Source organism: Accipiter gentilis, chromosome 7 (genome assembly GCF_929443795.1).
Source record: "Accipiter gentilis chromosome 7, bAccGen1.1, whole genome shotgun sequence".
Classification (NCBI taxonomy): Eukaryota; Metazoa; Chordata; class Aves; order Accipitriformes; family Accipitridae; genus Astur; species Astur gentilis.
This window is the reverse complement of record NC_064886.1, coordinates 37,304,405-37,325,264: the sequence shown is the minus strand read 5'-3', so window position 1 is coordinate 37,325,264 and position 20,860 is coordinate 37,304,405. Positions and strand designations below refer to the sequence as shown.

At 39.2% G+C, this 20,860-nt stretch overlaps 2 protein-coding genes across 2 annotated transcripts; both read right to left on the bottom strand.

Moving 5' to 3' along the window:
* Positions 1-1,575: 1,575 nt before the first annotated feature.
* On the bottom strand, positions 1,576-6,276 carry NUDT7 (nudix hydrolase 7). The gene is made up of 4 exons (XM_049806375.1): positions 6,195-6,276; positions 5,656-5,809; positions 4,354-4,512; positions 1,576-2,437 (listed from the first exon to the last, which is right to left on the bottom strand). The coding sequence occupies exons 1-4, from the start codon at positions 6,263-6,265 to the stop codon at positions 2,054-2,056; spliced, it is 768 nt and encodes a 255-aa protein (XP_049662332.1). The 5' UTR covers positions 6,266-6,276; the 3' UTR covers positions 1,576-2,053.
* A 709-nt stretch (positions 6,277-6,985) lies between these two features.
* On the bottom strand, positions 6,986-16,601 carry LOC126041188 (hypoxanthine-guanine phosphoribosyltransferase-like). Its single transcript, XM_049806548.1, has 9 exons — positions 16,459-16,601; positions 13,063-13,169; positions 12,417-12,600; positions 11,462-11,524; positions 10,902-10,919; positions 10,607-10,689; positions 9,534-9,580; positions 8,749-8,825; positions 6,986-7,834 (listed from the first exon to the last, which is right to left on the bottom strand). The coding sequence occupies exons 1-9, from the start codon at positions 16,474-16,476 to the stop codon at positions 7,787-7,789; spliced, it is 645 nt and encodes a 214-aa protein (XP_049662505.1). The 5' UTR covers positions 16,477-16,601; the 3' UTR covers positions 6,986-7,786.
* Between the last annotated feature and the right edge of the window lie 4,259 nt (positions 16,602-20,860).

Sequence of the window (20,860 nt, the reverse complement as noted above, 5' to 3'; positions counted from 1 at the left end):
GTTCACTGAAGATTCCGGACAGCAACAAAAATGACAAGACATGTATCAAAAATGTGACTGACAAAAAACCCCCTGAGGGAATCTGATCATTAAGTCTCAAGATGCCTTAGAAAGACACAGTGATACAGTTTTCAGGAGTGCAGAAAGTAACTAAGGATGTGAGCTGTTCACCATTCTGCTACATACAGGACAAGAAACAAGTGGTCCTTGGTACAACTAAAAACTTTGTGAAGCGTGGCTAAAGGACTAAAATGGATTGTCCAGGGAAGCTTAAGAAAAAATTAGGTATTTATCAGAATATCATGTATCCGATTCCATCTTTAGGTGGCAAGAGATGAGGCTAATTCTTGAGGCCCTTTCCAACCCAGTATTCTGATTGCCAATCTTGTACTTCTTTAATGCCACAGCATAAAGAACGTTTCAGGCAGAATACTGTAGTAGAATACTTACCACCAAATTGCCTCTGGGAAGAGACAAACACCAAGTATTGCGCAGTTACAGCAGGAAGAGGAGGGAAAGGGAAACTCAGTCCTTGCAAGAAGATTTGCACTGATTTTAGCCTTGTTTTGTTTTGGTACACATCTGTCAGCCAAGGGCAACTTCAGCATCTTTCTCTTCTTCAGTAAAAGGTCATGCTGCTGTTGCCAACCAATCACAAGCTGGTATTTCAGTGCCTAAACGCTACTGTCCTAGCACAGCAGCTGGAGAATGTTATGGATGCAATTAGGAGTAGCAAAAAAAAAAAAAAAAAAAAATCCCAGAATTGGGTTTCCTAGAAAATCACAGTTAGCTATTCAAGCCATACTTGGGAAATATTTATTTGTAAAAAGGATGCATTTTGCTGAAGTCACAGCCACCTTCAAGTATACAAAAGCTGCTTAATGTAAAAATGCGCCTTCTGCTAAATTACAGCACAGTTTATAGGAATTGTCAGGAACTTTTTTATCACACTTGTATCCGTTAGTGAATGGAGGGGGGAAGCACAAAGTGCAAACACCCAGAACAACTGAGTGGTGTTCTTCATCTTATTCCAGACTAGCACTAGGACACGTGACTATGGTAGACATCAACTCACACTTCTTACTCAGAGAAGACCAGCTGTTTAAGGACTGGTACCTTGTTTACTTGCAAACTACATCTCAAATCCAGCCTAAGTCAATTGTGCCTCTAAATCTTATCCATTTGGCAATAAGATCACAACCACTACGAATAAGCTTCTAGTTCACCAGCAGTGAGGAAACAATGATTCACAGCACAAAGAACACCGTGTATCCGACATTGCCAGGCTGACTGGTAAAGGTTCAACTCTAGATAAGCATTTTAGTCCTCATGAATACTCAAACTCCACTTTTCTTTCCTTAAGATGACTCCCTATAGGAGCTCAGTGAGTGATGCTAACAAGATGCTGAGGAGCAAAGTTCAGTACTGTTGCCTGTATGCTAAGTTTTCCATAGTCTACAGAATTTCCTTGTAAGAAATGTTAAATTGAGCAAGAGCAACAGAATTCATTAAACCTCCCTCTTCCCTCCACAAGCCCAACCAAAACAAAACAAGATTGTGAAAGCACTTGCCACCTTTTATATATTTATTGTGCATTTTGTAAGTGCTTAAAGATACCACACGAGACTGTATGCATTATGTTGTCCATACGTAGTATGCCACACAGTAAGAGAAAGACAGACCCCCACAAGTTTTCACATTCTAATTCAAACAGACAAAAATCAGATAAAATAGTATTATCTCATTATACAGAAGGCAAACCACAGGAAGTGTCTTAGATCACACAAAACAAAGGCAGAAACTGAAACAGATCTTCCAAAACTGTATATAAAGTCCATCAAAAATACCATGTGCTTGTGGCAACTCTAAAACAGATTTAAAATTATATGAATCTAGTTACGGTTTGTCAGCTTAAAAAATATTAGTTAAAAATAAATTTTAGTAAATCCCAATTCAGAACAAGTTCAAGTGTGACATTCAAACAAATCATAGGTACAAAGGGAATAAACGAAAACCCTTTTCCTCCTTCAATATAAATTGCTAGACCAGTTTGTCATAGATTACTCTTCTTTCTTTTGTATAAGGATGCATATAAATTCATGAAGTATTTCTCAGAGGATGAAATTAAGTCATCAAGATCATAATCAACTTCAAAGGTAGGTCTCTTTCCAAAAACTACCAGTGCAAGAAATACAGCAAAGTGTGCAGTAAGTCCCCATATCTTGAACGACACTTTATGTTCATGGTCATCATATATAAAGCAGTGCATCCGACTTAAGTAACCAGTTGAAGTTTTATAAGGCAAGGTCTTGTAATTTAAGGGCTTGACAAAGTACTCCAATGGCACAAGAAAAACATCGCTCACTTCATCTGGATTAGGAGTGGCCTGGAATGTATCCTCTATAAATCCTACAACTGGTGTTACCAAGTGATTCATCTAAAAGGAAGAAAAAACAACAAAACCCCCCCAAACACTAAGTTTGTACCAAGTAAAAGAATGTTCTTTAAAATAAAGACATTTCAGATGTTATAAAATGTGTACAAGAAACCTATGAAATATTCTTAGCTGTAATGCAATTTAGGCCCTCTAATGGCAAGATATTTATATTTGATTTTAAATATATTTTAATAAATTTTAGATTTTCTTTTTATATTTGTTAAACATGATAAACAATATTCTGTTCATCCTGTATAATCATATAGCAGTTAAAAAGGTTTGTCAATCTGCTACAGAAATAAAAACCATGCATGCTCTCTCACAAGTCTTCCTTATTTACTTGGGTGAGTTCCAGTATTAATTCAAATTTTCCAAATCACCTATGCTTTATCATATTTCTCTATTTTCCTAGGATATAGAAATATTTTCGTACAGATACACAAATATGATAAGAGTATATTTAGTTACAAAATATATACACTTTTTGGAACTGCTCATTTATGGACATTTTTATTTTAAATATAATCCCTTCTTCCATAGGGAGGCAAAATCTATTGAAATAGTAGCTTGCATAAAGAGGACACCAAAATTTTTTTAAGAGATATTGCTACTTCTATAAATTCATACCAACAAAGCATCACTGTTCATTGGAAAGCAGTAACAGCAAAACTCAATATTTGTGCTATTTGATGCCAGTCTGGAGAGACTCCACCCAAGTCAGAATCACTTGGAATGTACGCACAGAGAAGACAAAGTAAAATCCAACAGGTAAAATTTCTGTGGTCCAGAACCACATGATCTTTTTTATTGACTGAGGCCATTTTCCGGAAAACACTAAAACGAGTTATAAAAACTAAATTGATCCTTTTTACATATAGCCTTTTGAACTACATGGCTTTAAAGTTATTGGTATGGAAAAAGTAATTTAAGAAATAAAGCGTTTTGCAATACAATTTTAAAACTAGTTCTTTTGTTTTTTAATGGGGGAGGATATTGCCAACAGTTAGTGGCTAACATACAAAAACAAAGAGCAGGCATATTAATAAAGAGAAACTGTTACCTGAAGAACAAAAATAAAGTCAGTAACCCCTCTGTACTATGGGATAACTGATTCTATTAACACTGAATATTGTTATTGAAATTGGCAGCCTGTTAATTTACAGTGATTTACACTCCAAAGACCACACCTCCAGAAGAGAAGTCTCCTTGCTAGAGTTCCATACAGAATCACAGTCCACAAAACCTCCAGAGGTCCCTTTCCGCCTGAATTAACCCTGCTTTCAGCAGGATATTGAATGAGAAAACTTTTGAGGTTACATCAGGCTGCTGAGGGAGTTGTCTGGATGAGTTCTGTGTATCTCCAGGGATGGAGATTATACAGTCTGTCAGGAAAATCTGTTCCAGTGTTTGGCTAACCTCATGGGAAAGAGTATTTTCCTTGCATCTCATCAAAATTTCATTTATTGCTGCTTGTGTCCATTGTCTCAAGAAGAACCTGGTACCATCTTCTCTATAACCACCCAGGAGGTACCTGAGGAGAGCAACTAGATCCCCTGCTAGCTTTCTCTTCTTCAGGCTGACCAAACCCACTTCTCAGCCTCTCCTCATAATCTGTGTGCTCCAGCCCCCTTACTATCTTCGTGGCTTTCCACTAAACTCTTGTCAGTTTAGCACCGTCTTTCTGGTACTCCAGTGTGTCCATAACTGGATGTGGTACACCAAATGTGGTCTCACAAATACCAAATGCAAAGCAAGAATCTCTTCCCTTCGCTTTGCTGGCAACACAAGCTGCACGCTTTAAGAAGCGGTGCTTATTTACAGTTACAGGTTTGAAAAGGTCACTATTAACCTTACAAAAGAAAATAACCCAAGCTTATTTTCTAATGATATGCCGACTTGCTCAGTTTACTGCTTACTTTATCAATTCCAGGCACAAGCCTACAGATGACTTCCACCTTCTCTGGCTGGAGTCCCACTTCTTCTTTAGCTTCTCGGAGAGCAGTATCAATTTCATCTTTATCAATTGCTTCACTTTTTCCTCCTGGAAAACACACTTGCCCTGGTGACCTTCTCAGCTAGAATTTAAAGCAGTACTACTGTTAAACATAACAAGTTTTACATTTCTTCCTGGATCCACACAGATGCTTGTTCATATTGCAGTATCACTTTATGTTTGATTTATCTTTCCAGTCAAAGAAGCTGGAAACGGTGCTAAGAGGTTTCTGCAGGTCAAAAGAAACGTGCCTCATCAAGAGCTACACAAGAAAAAGTTGGGCCTATACCCAACTAATCTATAAACACTATCAGAAATACATATATCACTTGTACAGTACTGTGTAATTCATACCATACATTCTGCTTTAATACTTCAAAATTTATATTATTTTTTCATCCATCATCTTGCTTGCATAAGAGACTGACGGATGAATCTAGAACGACAACTAGAACAGTGACATTAAAACACTCAAGGTAAGAGCAAGAACTTCTGAAATACACATTTAAACAATGTACCTTTAAGTACGTTATAGTAATAGGCTTGCGCATCAAAGATCAGAAAAAGCCCATTTATAATCAGTTTATCAGCTAAGAAACTGTAATTATTAGGGTCTTAAAATTTCTAAGCAAGACCCCCAAAACCTTCCATTTTGCAGCAACAGAAAAACAGACAAGTAAATAATCTCTGAATACAGGTGGATGGTCAGGCTGGGGGTGGGGTGGAAAACAAAGAGTTGTAGAAGAAAGCAAAACGCTGGCAGAAGAGTTCTGGGGGACTTAGGTTGTTGCCTTTCTTTTCATAGATGAAAGAGGGAGAAGAGTAACATTAAACGCAGATTCAAAAGTCACTTTAATAAAAGCTGCACCGCATTGTCAGTTTTCTTAAGTCACAGTAAGCAATCAAAGTTTCCTTTTCTGATCTGGAAATCATCTTTTACTGTCACAGGTTTCTGGGTATCCAGCGTTTTTCTGGCACGCAAGCCCTAGACCCATCATCGGCGTGTAAAAACACCTGCTCGTACCCTTCGGCCCGCCGCCTGGGCTGAAGTTTGAAAAGCAAGGCCCTAGAAGACGTGGCAAGGATGGGACCTGCGCAAGCCCCCGAGGGAGAACCCGGCGAGGATGTGGCCGTACGCCATCCCGCCGAGGCTTCGCTCCCTGCCGTCCCTCCCCCCCGAGAGCCCGGCTCCGCGCACGGCGGGCCGCGGCCCCCGCTCACCCACCTGCATCGACCTGAGCGTCAGCAGCAAGTGCAGCTTCCCCTCCCTCACCATCAGCGGCAGGAGGACGGAGGCTTTGGGCAGCGGCAAGTGGGAGAATCTGTCTCCGACATCGAACTCCCTCAAGCGGAGCCTGGCTTTCTCTTTTACGCTCTCTCTAGAAGCAAACAGAGAGGAGCGCCGTGACACCCCCAGGCTGCACCCCGGCACCCCGCGGGCAACGTGTTTCTCCACAGAGAGGAACCTTAACGGGCGCCCGGCCGCTCACACACCGCTCACCGCCTCCCCCTCCGCCCGGGCCTGCTGCCGGCGGACCCGGGCAGGGCTCGGCGGCGGCTGTCCGCCCCCGGCCGAGAGGGGACCGCTGTAGACGCTACCTCCCCGCCCCGGCCTCCCGCAAGGCCCAGGAAGGGCTCTCCTCTCTACTGCCTTCCTTGCCGGGCTTTCCCCGCAGCCGGCGGGGCGAGCGGGGGCTGCGGACGACGCCGCGGGCGGAGGCATCGCCCACGGGCAGCGGAAGAAGGGCCAGGGACGACGGCTACCTTCCCGACCCGTCCTCCCGCTCGGCGGCCGCCATCTTTGACACCCCTGACCCGAGAGCAGACTTTCCCATTCCCCGTCGCCTTCCCCCCACGCACGCCCCGCCTCGCCCCGTGACCGACGGCCAGTCCCTCCAATCAACACGCGAGATCGCCGGGCTCCGCCGTCTGATTGGCGGTGGGCAGGCCACGCGAGGGGGCCCTCACGGGGCGGCTGCGCGCGATATTCCCGCTGCCGCCGGGGAGAGTGAGGCGCTCTGAGGCGGGCGCTGAGGGGACGGCTCTCCGGGCTCCGCCGCCGCGGCCGGGGTCCCTTCCTAGGGCCGGCGACAGCTTCCCCGGCCTAGGTTTACCTAGAGAACGGTGGCGTTCGCTGCTAGCAGCCCTCGCTCCAGCTGGGAAGAGCAGAAACCCACGGAGCCGTTTGGCACCGCGCCCCGCCAAGCGGCGTCCGTGGCCCGCCCTCAGAGGGGCGAGGGAGGCGGGTGACGCGGGGCTGCTGTAAGAGCCGTTCGCGTTGCTTTAGGTAAGGGGTCCACTCAGACAGGCGCTAGCATCGCTTTAAGGGGCGGCCAACGTGGCAGAGCACAGCCTCCAGCTATCGGGGGGCTCCGGAAAGCAGCGTTGCACCCCTGTCAAAGCCTAGTCACCTGTAGCACAGGACTCGTAAAAGCTAAAGGACATCAACAGAGCTTCTTGGAACACAGACGCCTAGCTCAGTACTCTTCAATTCACGGGGGGGGGGGGGGGGGGGGGGACGGGACCAAAACCAACCAAAACCCAAGGTCTCAAGAGTTTGTTTAATCATTTAGTCCAGGTAGGAAACAGTGAGGTGTCAGAGACTGCCTCAAGCTCGGCGTAGTTTCTGGGCAGTAAAATTTAGCTTCCAGCTCTCATTAGGGACACACAAGTAGCAGAAACAATTTCCCACTGTAGTGGTTTATCATCCAGCCTTAACAGCTACTAATGAGCGTTAACCTGGATTCAGAGTAACACCACAATGGTACAATCAACACGTGATCCCTCAAAAACCAGGACACAACACCCCACATTACATGGAAAGTATAAGAACTAATCTCACTGTAATTACCTTAATGTTTACTTTTTTTTGTTGCATTAAGCTAAAGAACCAAATGTGTTTTCTGTGTGGTATGTGCTTTGTAGAGTTGACTTAACCTCAAGCCCTTAAATGCTTATTCATCCTATTTGTTACCTAAAGTACTGGTGTATATATTTACACACACAAGCTCACATGTAAAAATAAGTGCAGTTTATATACAATATGCATAATGTGTTACTTCATATAGTAAATTAAAACCCAAGCATAATTACATAACACATGTACGGGTCCTGGCTACATTCCAGCAGAATGTAATAGCCATTTTATGGCCAGAGTTCTGTTCAAGTTTTAGTGAAACCTGAACAGAACTCATTCACCTTTAAGCTGTTTTACATAATTGCTATAGGAAAAAAAATATATAGTATCTTCAGAAAATGTAGTTCTCCAGTGAAAGGAGCACAACTAGTAGATTACTTATTATTCATCCACACAGCTGTACATGCCACTGAAGTATTGTTGCAGAAGACCGATATTATCAGATCCTATATTTCTCTTTGGCTTTCTCTTTCAGAATGCAGATGTGCTAAAAAAATAAAAGTACATTAGTTGATCTGTGCCTTCAAAGAAAATGCAAGAATGTTTTTCAGTCGTATTCCTGGCATTGTAAGGAAAACACACCAGAACAGTAATCTTTGTGAGTTTGGTTGCAAGTTTAAGATTTGCAGTAAAATTGAGATGTTAATATTGCTTCCAAGCTCATCTGTAATTTATACATTTGTATATTCTCAAGAGGTCAGGTTTGTTCAATTATTGTATCCTTTTCATATTGCTTTGCAATAGCATAGATCCATTATATGTCTTTTAACAGAACTGGTTTGTCTTATTAAAAAGACTTTGAAGTGGAAAACTTCTCCACTTGACCAGATTTAGGAAAGTACTTTTGAAAACTAAGGAGGGAAAAAAAGATCAGCTCTCTCTATCAGTTACACTCTTTCCAAGTCTATTACTCAGTTCAACCTAAAGAGACTGCAATGGAATAAAGGAAAAGAGATCTTGGTGGACATGTTACTCAGTGTAGGAAAAACCTTCACACACAGTCCACACACAGCCATCTTAAAGACTTGGCTAGAAGAGAGCAACATAGGATTTCACTCAGACAGACAAACATCAAATTAAAGCCAAATTACAAGTTACTTTCTTTTCAGATGGGGTCAGCAGATTGTATGCTGCCAACCATCCTGGAGGATTCAAAATATCTTAAAACACAGCTGGGCTTGTGGAGTAGATTCATAAAAAGGTGAGGCATAAACAAGTTTTTACACATTTACATTGAATTATTAGCTTGGCACATTAATAATGGTTTTGCCCTTTTAATGGAAGTTTCTAGTCAGATTTGAAGTTTTGTTGAGAAGCTCCTAGTATAAGCTAATATTCTTGCTGTTTACCTGTGGTAACAGTCATATATGTAACAGTCGAGGCACACATGTATGTACTTACATTTAGATCTCTGAAGTATTCATTATAATCAAGAGCATATCCAACAACAAATTTATCTGGAATTTCAAAGCCTATATCTGTAAGAAAATACAATTCTTTTTATCCTTGGGTGGTGTAAATAGCTTTTAAGTACATAGTTTGTATTGGACGCATGCTTCAGCTATTTAAGTGTAATACTTAACAAATACATCATCTTGCTTTCAAGGTACTTAGCATGCTTCTTTAAGAATCAGAGCTGTAAATTGATGACAAAGGTTAGAATCTATACTATCCCCATCAGTTAGTAATACAATTAAAATGTTAAGAGAATGCATTTTAAGAACAAAATAATTATTTAAAACCTACTTAGGAAGTATTCCTGGGAGAGGGAGACAAGGAGTGAGATTTTACAGAAGTGTAATAGTAGATGCACTGCAACTCAGTAGGGATTTTCAGTTTGAAAACAAGGCAAGTTTAATGCAGACTCAAAACAAATGCCTTTTAGGGTCAAAGCCAAACAATACAAAGTTAAGGTTGATTCTGTTTCTGGTATCTGCTAACAAATTGCCAAACCTGCACTCAGACCAGCGGGGGGGGGGGGGGGGGGGGGGGAGAAAAAAGAAAAAAAGAAAAAAGGCGTTGTGAGGTTTCAGCATGGGACAGCTGGTTGTCAGTTTAAAATTTATTTTTTTTTCCTCCCCATTTCTTTTGGCCTTCCTGAAACTTATATGCTAGTCGTTAGACTTACTCCATGAAGTGAAGTTATGAGATCATATTTTGGACAAACAGAAAAACGCAATACTTACAGTCTGGTCTGTAACCTGGACTTCGATGTGTCCTTTTAATGAGCAGGCTGTAAGGCAGAGCAGAGGTGGTTATGTTTTTTAGAATATGTCTTGCTCTAAGCTGTGTACTTCACTTCTCCTGCCCCTCCCCATAAGCTTCTACAATCATGCAGTTAAATTAAAACAATGAGATTATTGTAACAGAATTACAATTGAGGAAGAAGCGAAGGCTCTGATCTAGGTTAATTCTGAAGGTCCAAAGGACTCTGTTGTTTTACATTTAGTTCTCTTCAGTTCTGTATCCCAAATCATTATCTTTTCATGTAGCAGTGTATCAGCAAACTAGAATAGCACAGACAGGTAAGCAAGTTCAAGTGGCATGGAAAGATTTTAGCAGGGAGGGAGAGAGAAGAGCACAAGTTGGGCAACACCACTATGATTTCTTCCACTAAATCATATCCATTCTTGCTTTTCTTGTGTGCTTCTGAAGAAACTGAGAACTTCCTGGACAATCACTGGGATGAGCATAGCTGGTACATAAAACAAGAAGTGCTCTTTCAGAGCATTGTGATTACTTGACAGAGACAGGGATATTAAAAAAAAAATCCTTTGAGAGATCATCTAAAAGCAGATCTAGAATGCTACTTGAATTCATCTTGAAAGTGCTGATAAACTCTTAGACTCTGAAAATGTGTATGACTGAGGATATTAAGAAAAATTCTGAGTGTTGTCATTCTCGTATTGAGGCAACCGAGAAAGTGTTATGAAACCTATGGAAAGAGCCGAATTTCCTTCAAACGTAAGGAGGTAAGAAAAAGGGAATCCATCAGACTTTATGGACTGTGCAAAAAGAGCCAGGAAACCTTTTTTATTCACTTTAACAATGAAGGTGGTAGTGCATATGTAAAGTTCCCAGTTTAATAAATACTTAGTTTTTCACCAGCTGGGTAAGGATTGCTTCCTGCTTTTACTTCCTCTTCCTCCAAACTCCAAACAAAAACAGACACCCACCAGCATACACTGACTATTCACCTAAATGATTTTTTTTGTATCTTTTCATAACAATACATTAGTAAATGGCCATATCATTATACCTTACAACTTTTACCATCTTTGGTTCGTTGTCTTTTAGTTTTGAAAGTAGTGCTTTCATTGTTCTACCAGTCTCAATAATGTCCTGAAAGAGATAAAAAAATATATTATCCTCCGAGTCTGAAAGAAAAAGACAACAGACTGTCAGTGGATTAACTTAAAGAATAAAAGCCAGTCAGCAACCGTGGCAGCACAGTAACATAATTAATTGTTTTATATGCAAAAGATATTAACTTGCAAAATGGGGAGAAAAAAGTCCATGTTTTTCCCTCCCCCCACACTCCAATCTTTACTTACCTCTACTACTAACACATTCTGGGAAAGATCATGTAGGGAGAGAAAGAAAAGAAAATATTTACATGGCAACATTCAGTGAATTATACAGCCAGGAAAAGTTTGCACTACAAGCTTCAGTTACAGGTAAATTGCAATTGATTTTCAAAGGAGCTTGTCACTTAACTGGTTACATTATTTTAGTGCCTTCTGAAGAGTCTTTCTGTAAGTATTTATGGAAGCATAAAATACTGTGAGAAAGCCACCTATGTCAGGTTTTATATATTATTCTATGTATAGCGATAGCATTCTAGAACCATACTGCATGAGTCAGTTTAAGATAGTTCACTTCTGGGGGCTGTGCAATAAAATGTAGAATAGGATCTTTAGAAGCATTCAGTACTGATCCCATTAGGTTTCCACTGGGATCAGTGGGAATTACTCAGTCTTTCAAAGCATGGCATTTTAAAACAGAGTTAAGTGACTGTAAATACATAGTATCAAAATCTTAATAAAGATGGACTTCCTGGAAGATACGCAAGAACTGTTCTTGCCCCTTAAAAGCTGAAGATGCTAATTCATACCTTCCCACTTAGTGTAGACAGTTCCTCACCAACAATACTGATTTCTTCTGTAGGTGAGTCATTCTAGAAGGAGAAAGAAGAGAGGGAAGTCACATAAAACATGCTCAAAAGTGTTATCTTGTATGTGTACAAACGCTGTGCTGCTCTTGCTTTTTGCCTATCAAATGACACTTGCAAATTAAAAGCTGTTTTACTGAAGGAGTGCTGTGTAAAGTAGCTGAGAGCAAGAGGAGAGAGTGAAGTGTCAGTGCAGACAGATGTTTGCATGGAACAAGAGTACATCCATATTCATGGAATAGATACCATTGCTTTCAGCTATTTTTGTTACCCCAGATTGGTTTTAGAATTTTATAGGGTATTGTAAACTGTTGTATTTAGCATGGGGTAAGTTTTGATCAGTGCACAGAGCTGTAGCCTTCAAAGAGGGGAGAAGATAAACCAGAAAAAAATAGCGTAAGTCACTGGTTTACAGTAATTGGCTTGGAACAGCTATGATTGGTTCAGGCAAAAGTTACCTCTTCCCCAACACACAGATTATGAAAACAAGTCTCTCCATTACTATCTATACAGAATAAAAAAATAATGCAGAGAAAGACAATAAGCAAGTCTGTGATGCTAAGTTCCTCCCCATACTCCCTCCCACCAAAGGGTGCCATGGTAAAGACAGAGTAGAACCTGTATGGAAGCTTTAGGCTGGAGAGGAGGACATAGGAGACCTGACCCTGGCTTTGTTAAGTGTTCTGCTATAGGTTCATTCCAGTGAATATACAATATCCATCTGATTGTTGGGGCAGATTGCTAAGTCAGTTGCTTTTCAGTGTGTAATAAATTGAATTGCTTTGAACAAGATATATGCATAAACTCAATTTTTGTGGAGTTTTCGTATAAACTACCAGTATTCAGAATGTCAATGTATGGGGAGAGTTGATTTTCCAAAGAAAAGAGAGTTGCTTACACAGTAGCTTTTTATTCTAACAAAATCCACAGTAATAGGCACAGATTTATCACCATTTTGATTCAGTGCTTTTATATGGTCCAGCAAATCAGCAAAGAACTTATAGCCTCCTTTAAGGACACAGAGAGCAACAATGTGATGGCTTCCCATATCTTGCATGATATCTCTAGCCAAACGTTCTGTCCTGGAAGGAAAAAAAAACAACAAAAAAGCAAACAACCATATCCTTTAAATTGTTTTGTATATCATATTTGTTTGTCCATGTGTTAAATTTTGATCTTGCTGTTAGGTTTTTGTAAACAGTAAATTGTGACCACATTCAGACACAGGAAAATTAGTTACATATTTGCAGTTCACAAGATGATGCCTACTCCACTTGACATACTGTTGATTAAATCTATATATCTAAACAAGACAGGATAGGAAAGTTTAAAGATATTTGAGATGACATGGAAACTTAACTGGCATTGTAGAAGAATCCTCTCTGTAAAACTCCTTTTGTATTAAACTCTAGAATACAAGTGTTACAGCTGCAGGGTTTCCATGTTTCTCATGGGCTATGCAGGCTAGGGCCTCAGTCTTTTCGTTTGGAGGGAAATGGATCATTGGCATCACTGTCACTATTCTTTGTTGTTTACCCTCATACCTGTCCAGGATGAGTCCATGAGGAATGAAGACTCTTTCTAAATCTTCTTCGTAATGCTTAGGAATGCAAAATAGATTTTTGTTATAGCCAATTTCTTCATCTCTTATCTGCAAATGAAAGGGAAATAGCTCTAAGAGTAAAAACAGAACCATACCTTCCAGTCTCTGATAATGTGGAGAAAGATTCCTCTGCCCACACACCCCTCAATAATGTGTCAAAATAAAAATGTATCTGAAAGTTTTTGAACTTTTTTGATAGAACAATACAGTTTACAATCTGTCTGATAATTCACACAAGCTAGTGTGCTTGTCTGAGATGTGAATGGATAGATAACTACTTTGCACCAGGCATTATAAAAGAAATTCCCAACCATCATCAACTCATGAAAAACCCAAAAGAACAAAACTCCTCTTGTATTCTCCATTCCCCCTTCTGCAGAGCACAGTAGCTTGTTCATGTGGTAGACAAGCAAAAATTAAAATTTAAGGCAAGTAGATTGGGATTACAGCTTGATCTCCAGTCAGCAGGTGACTTTGGGATGCTGCACTGCATTGACCATCATTTTCCATTGTGTAGAAGAGAAAATTCTGTCTCCTAAGTGTGAATTCACAACTGAATTTTTGACAAGAGTTAAGCACATACCAACCACCGGCTGTCTCAGAGGACAGGGGAGATGATTTACCCCAAAGGAGAAGCTTTGAGATGGTAGTGGGAAGAGAAGTGCCCACAGGGGGGAACCAGAGACTGCTGTGCTGCAGTTCAGCTCGTTGTGCTGTTTGCCCTGCTAGCAGATTGCTCCTCAGCATGGTTGGGGAGAGGCCATAGCTACTTCCCACAGATCAGGGCCTTAATCCTTTTGCCACCAGGGTTTAGGATTACAGTTCTCTCTTCAATATGCTGGCTCCAGGCTGTTGCACCCAGAAGTGTCTGGATGCCTAGAAGTTCTCAATTTGGCTTCTCTTCTGACTAGTCTTTTGGCCCCAAACAGATTGTGGTTTTGGATTCTACCACCCTTCAAGACCATAATGGATACTTTGGTCTTTGTTCATTTATGAAGTGGTGGTACAAAAGCAGGCAAAAAAGAAATATAATAACGTAGAAACAATTGGGAATAAGAGGGCTAATATGTAAGTATTAGAAATAAGTTAAGAAAAAACTTGAATTAGTGAGATTGTCACATCTAATATTGCCCTGTTATTGTTAAAAAATTACAGAACTAATTGAAAGAAAAATACGAAGCTGGCTCAGAGCTTCACTAGTGCAAAACAGGTTAACTACACACCAGTTGCATTCAACAGAGCTCGGTACAGTGGCTTGCTAATAGACAGCACAGAGCTATGAACTAGGCAGTAACAGCATAAAGTATTGCTAACAAGCAAGTTAACACCTGCAAACTCTTAGGCAGATGAATTGTTTTTAATTCTCCTTTTTTGGCATAGGAGAAGTGAGTGCTTAGGAAGAAATGAAAAATGGACTGTAGGGAACAGGAGTAGGTTATTACTTGTAAAACTCACAGCAGCCACAAAAATGAGATAAACAATTACTGCTGTTTATTTTAAATTGGCCACGAAAGCCTACTTCATTTAAAGTTAAAACTAGAGAGACAGGTGTGAACAAGAATTTCAAAGAACAGATTATCGTAGTACAAGGCAATGCATATAGAATCTCATCCTGGCTGAACTAACTGTATTCTGCAAGTACTCAAAATTGATAGGCCTTGATGTTCCAAGTTAGACTTACAGAATAGTCTTGCAGTTGAGCACTGTTTAGAGTGTCAGGAGTACTATTTTGCCTGGTTTAGTTACTATTTTATTCATGGCTGAAGTCAGCAAAGTGAAAGGTTAGGTGAAGGATTTTTTTTAAATTAAGTTTGTTAGTGCTTTATTAATCTTGGAAGAGATACTGGCAGTTACGCTGGTATCAGCTGTAGATCAGGCTAGACATTAGCATCTATGAGCAGGCTTTAATGCAGTGCAGAACTTCTTATTGTTGTTTGTGTGTTATATTAACCCAGTTGGCCAGTTTGAAATGGACTAATTTCTGCCTGTGTGAGGTTGCTAGTGGTGACAGACAAAATACACACACAAGATATGGGATTCTGTCAACAAGAAGCAGTGATGATAGGACCTAATTATAAGCATTGGCCAAAGTTAAAAGACAGTTTTTGAGACTACTGGAACACACAAACATAATTTTTATTTGGAGTACAGAAAAAGCACCTTTAAGTATAGTCACTGACATGACAAACAGTTTCAAAAGTGCTGTAGGGTGGGTCGGTTGTTTTATTGTTGGGTTTTGGTGTTTGGTTTTTTTTTTTTGCAAGATGCCCACCTCTGTTGCATTATGCATAACTGCAGCTTAAATGCAATAACTACCCTACCTGCGATTTGAGCAGTTTTTCTTTTGCCCAATCATGATACTGATTGCCATGTTTGATGGACTTCAGCCTTACAGTTTGCTTTTGCAGCTATAAATTGGACTTTCATCTGCACAGCAAGTTAAAGTTCAGAATTTAGCTTCTTGCTGCATTTGATGAGAGGCATCACAACTTGTTCAGCTCAAGTGAGGGATGAACTTTGTCCATGTTACTGTAACTATTGAATAAAGCTAATCTTGAAGCATACAGGTGTGCATAGTGATCACTGCTTACAGCTACTCCAACAGTGCAGTTTAGTACCTTTATTTGGTTAACGACTATGCTCACTGAGACTATTTTGTGCAAACAATATCCGCTACATTAATATCTTGTTTGTTGCTATGTGTGAAACATTTTTTATGGTCTGCTGAAATGTTCATGAACAGAACCTTAAGGATTGCATCAGTTTGAGCACCGCATCACCATAGCAACAGGCTGCATATACCTTACAGGCTCATAAAAAGCATTTGTTTTGTGGCACATGCTAAATAATACAGCAGCATCCCATTATAATAAAGCAGTCTACTAAACTATCATACAAAGTCATTACATTTTTAAATCATGAGCTTATCACTTGAGAAATTAGTTGTTTAATTTAGATTCAGTCTCATCTGTTGCTCATTTACTGATGTAGGTTTCTGAATTTAAGGGGGGAAAACCCAACAAAATTAACTACATCAATTTTGTACAATAAAGAGATTAATAAATAAGTATTGTTTCATCAGCACAGAATGAAAGAATATGAATATAGGTATATTAAAATCAAATAAATAATGTCCTAAGTTTGTAAAAAAATTAGGTCTGTTAAGATGCCTCTGTTCTGAAAGCCAGTTTTTCTCTTGAGTAAATATAAGAAACAAGGCCTTTCATTAGTCAGTATTTCTAATGTTCTACTATTTTTGCTGAAGCTAACCTCTTCCCCCACACCCGAAGCTTCCTTCAATCAAATAACCAAATATGAGTGCATTATGCTTTCTTACCTGCAGTCCACGAGCCATAATCTTACTTGAACTATCCTATCGGAGAATGAGTTGGTATTATTTGTCTTGCTCTATTTTCATCTTGCAGTCAGATCATGACCTGCTTCTAAAAGGTCAAAATTGCCATCCTTCCTAGAGGAAGCATTACTTCTTTCTGCTAATGCCCTGACATCACAATCCCAGGTTCTTACTTAATCAGATTAACCAGAAATAAAATAGGCATGAGCCCTGCTGTAACCAATCAGAGTAAAGATATGGGGAACGAGGGAGATGCAAAAAGGAAGTTCATTAATCAATTAGTTGGAAGGTCTAGGTAGGATAGTATTTTTTTTAACTGAAACCACAAATCAGATATTTGGTTGTAGCAGGTGGTAACTCAGTGGTATATGTATAGAAGGTAATTTTATATACCAGTTTCTTACATAATATTTGCACATCCATTGTTGTGATTAAGCCCACATCTTTTAAAAATTCTTGTGCTAACTTGCACCCAAAAAGTCAGTATTTGAATAAACAAAACCATATTTTTAAAAATGACTTGAAGCAGAGGTCTGCAGCTATTGAGACATGGTGAACCATGTCTGACATTCTTGCAGGTCATCCTTTCATAAAATGAGGGGGTGATAGTTCCAGTAACATGCTTCACGTAATTTAAAATCAAATCGTGCTGACATTCACGGTAATCTGATTATTTTAGTGTACCAAACTGCACTATTATCTGGGATTAACATGAAAGTCTTAGATTTCTAAAAATTAATCCTACTAACAAAAAGAGCTAAAGCCAGCTTGCATACAACATGTTACAGAATGTTCTTACCAGATTGGGTACATTTTATTAATTCAACGAGTTCAGTGTTTTCCTGGGGAGAGGGCACATTAATAAAAGAAAAATTTTCTCATTTCTTTGTAGTCTCACAGATGCTCTTCAGGTCGTGTCTGATAACACTTGGGATAATGCAGAAATGTTCTTCCAAGTGTATTAATAGGTTTATCCACAACTTTCAGTCATACGTTAAATAGTAGTACTATTTGGGAAATATTAATGCCTTAAGGCTACCTGGCCCCTATTTTATGCGCTTAGCAATACCCTCCTTCTATGAATTCCCTGTCATATTCCCTACCTTATATATGTGAGCTCTCAATCTTGTGAAAAGCATTGCTATTCTAAATCCTAGTGTAAAGCACTCCTTTCTAGCTGCTAGTAAGTTATGTTCAAAAACCTGGAGAATTTCCTCAACAAAATCCACCTTTGAAAGGAAACATTAACAAAAACCATACATGTAAACAATGATGGCTATTGCTTGAGCAGAGATACTCTCCCTTCCTTATTCTCAGGTGCCAAAATGAAGGTAAACAGCAGCACTGCTCAGGAACTCATGCAAACATACATTGCCTTTGTAAGTGTTTGTGGAGAAGTGAGAGAAAGAAAAGGGGAGGAATCCCAGACTAGTTTGTATGTTTCCCCTCTCCTGAGCTTTTCAACTTAGTGTAATTTAGCTGTCCTGAAAGGAGGTTGGTGCTCTAGAGAGCCCTGAGAGGATGATGCCATGATAGAATACTAAGTGCTGCAATATTGCTCATATCGATTGCCCATGTATCACACCTACAGCTTTATATGACTAGTTCTAGGATTTAAAGAATTTATTTTTTTCTAATTATTTGCAGGAAAAAAAGACACTTATAGGCTTCATACTTGTTTGTTGACTCTCATGTAGTTTTCCACATTTAAACAGAATTTAGTGTAGTTTTGCTAAAATCAACAGTATGGGTGAGGGTACTTGTTTTAAACCTCTTTCTAATGAAGGGGTTAATTACTGGCACTATCTCTGTTTACAATTTTCAGCAGTCTAACTGAGCACAGTTACTGAAATTACAGTGAAGAAATAAATCTTGTGTGCATATCTGATATGATCTGTAGTACAGAATTTAGCTCTACCCTTCTTTTAAATGCTCTGTTCTTCTCTATATTATGTAATTTTTGGCATGCTTAATCTCTGTATAGGGAAAACTTGACTGCAGATCACACATACTAGGCAGCCTTCTCTCTGAACAGGCCACCGTAAAATATTCTCAAGTGTAATATGTATTCTTTGGTTCTGTCTATTAGAACACCTCTGTTATGTAAATTACTTTTATAAATCCCTGACGTCTTTACTTGAGACAAGTTTGATTCCACATTACTGACATTTTTATAAATTATACACTGGACCTTGCAAATCTCTGTGTCTCCTTTAGGCACACCATACTGTTTGATCTTATTTGAACCAGGCCCAGTTCTAAAGTCCTTGTTTAATTCTCTTTCATAAAAGGATTGCAGAAAATCCTCCCCAGTGACTTTATTTCTGAGGTTTTGCTGCATTGGGAGTCTTGTCTGAGCTACAAATGAGCAGTGACTTTTCAGCTAGAGTCCATGTTTAGAAAGAGCAAAAGAATTTCATTCATAAGGGATGCATGCATATATATGCATGTATTATATAGTTATATTATTATTAAATTTTCTTAACAAGTACTGATTTCTCTTTAGAGAAACTGACAAAAAAAAAGAGACTGTTGTGACATTGCTTCGTGATGTGGGCATCTGTTCAGCTGGAATGAGATTCCTCTAATTGAACTGGGAAAATAAGTGTATTCTACTAAAATCCCCACAGATGGAAAATGTCAGACAGGCTACCATGTGGCCTCCAAAATTTTATTAAAGGATTAATGAGAAATAGTCAGGTCAACAGCCCATGTGGGGAAAAAAGTAGATTTTGGCACTCTGGGAGACTTGGAATAGAAAAGTTTAGTGTTGGGAAAAACATACACTTTCATTAAACTTTAAGCTGTTTCAAAAAGCCTCTGCTTACTCTATCTGAAGCTCAGAAAACTACTTCCCAGATCATATTTGTTTGAATGAATTTAGGATTCTCAGTAAATTCCGTAGAACCATAATAGTAACCACATACCACTATCACCTGGCAAGTATTTGAAAATCAAAATAAATGTGTTAGTGGTCTCAATTAGTGGGCTGAGATTTGCATTTTGAGAGTTACTGCTACTATGAATGCTTTTAATGTTACATTCTGAAGAAAGAAAAGTTCACATCTGAAAGTTCATGCTAAGACAGCCCTTTGTCAATGCTGAATAATGAAAATAGAATGTAGCTAGTTGGCATCCTTAGATGGTTTCTCAGTTGTAAATTATGTGATCATACTTCCATAGGAAAGAACAAAAAAGTTTAATTATTTGTTCCATATAGGAGCCCCAAGTGCATCTTTTTAAAGTTAAATGTTTTGAAGAAGCCAGTGCACCCAGCAAGTCAGCTATCAATCTATTGCCCTTCTCTAAATAACAGGATACTGAAAGAGCCAGTAAGTGTATCCCCCACAAACAGACTGGAGATTAATTAATTAGATCAGTACTGAGAACTTGGTAAAATTAGCAGCCAGTCAATACAGAACAACACTACTCTTATCCTTGTATCTATTCCCTGAACTATTGAATCAATAATTAGTTTTTTCAGGACATGATTTTGCTGTTTACATACCTAAGTTTGTTAAACAGTTTTACACTGTATTACAATTTGAAGTAACTGGTCTTGAGACTGCTGCAATAATTTTAAAGGCCCTCAGGAAACGTTGTATAGGCACTAATTAAGTCCTGTCAGGCATTTCCTTTTAATTATTTTAAATCGGAAAGCAAATACATGATATTGGAGGTACTGTACAACTGTTCCATTAGATTACTAAAACCTTACAAATAAAACATCAGAGAAAGTGTCCACTAGAGGGAAGCCTCCACCATGGAAGACAATACTTGCCAAAGGGAAAGAAAAACCTACATTTTATGAAGCAAACTTTCTAGACTAAGAAGCTCTGTGTTTGATTAATAAGTATACAGATATCTCACCGAAATGCAAATACAATCAGGTAATTTAAAATAGGCATCTTAAATATTTAGACCAGTTCTGAACTTGTGTAATTGCGGATTACAAGAAAACTGCTCTGATTTGCATCACTGAAGACTTCACCCATGGTCTCCATGTTCCAAGTGGCTGATAAAGCCTTAAATTAAAACTGAGCACTTGTATTCAGTGACTGATGTGTTATTAGGAAACCTGATTAATACACTTTCAAATGTCTCGACTTCAGTAATTTGGAGCCCATCCTAAATCTGTTTTTCGTTTGGCACTTAAGTCTTAGATAAGACCAGCTGCCTAATTGGTTTGCTTTAAAGCCATTTGGAAAAAATACACTGGACATCCTGTGGTAAACAGTGCATGTTTACAATTAGAAATTAGAAACAATTTTACAGTTTTAAGTCTTTGTCATATATACTCCTGTAGATTATGTAGCTCTTTTACATAGAAAATCTCATGAGTATGAACCTTCATACTTTCCTTGGCTAATTTCTACCTGGTCTG

Bases quoted from the DNA above. Each gene is read 5' to 3' on its own strand.
- NUDT7 (XM_049806375.1), bottom strand. From the start codon at position 6,265: ATGGGAAAGTCTGCTCTCGGGTCAGGGGTGTCAAAGATGGCGGCCGCC. The intron at 4,513-5,655 runs GTGGGTGAGCGG...TTTAAATTCTAG, and splicing joins TGACGCTCAGGTCGATGCAG to CTGAGAAGGTCACCAGGGCA. The intron at 2,438-4,353 runs GTAAGCAGTAAA...TCTTCCTTTTAG, and splicing joins TTGTGCCTGGAATTGATAAA to ATGAATCACTTGGTAACACC.
- LOC126041188 (XM_049806548.1), bottom strand. The intron at 11,525-12,416 runs GTAAGCAACTCT...TTCTCCTTCTAG, and splicing joins TTAGAATAAAAAGCTACTGT to AATGACTCACCTACAGAAGA. The intron at 8,826-9,533 runs GTAAGTATTGCG...ATTTTCTTACAG, and splicing joins TCCAGGTTACAGACCAGACT to ATATAGGCTTTGAAATTCCA.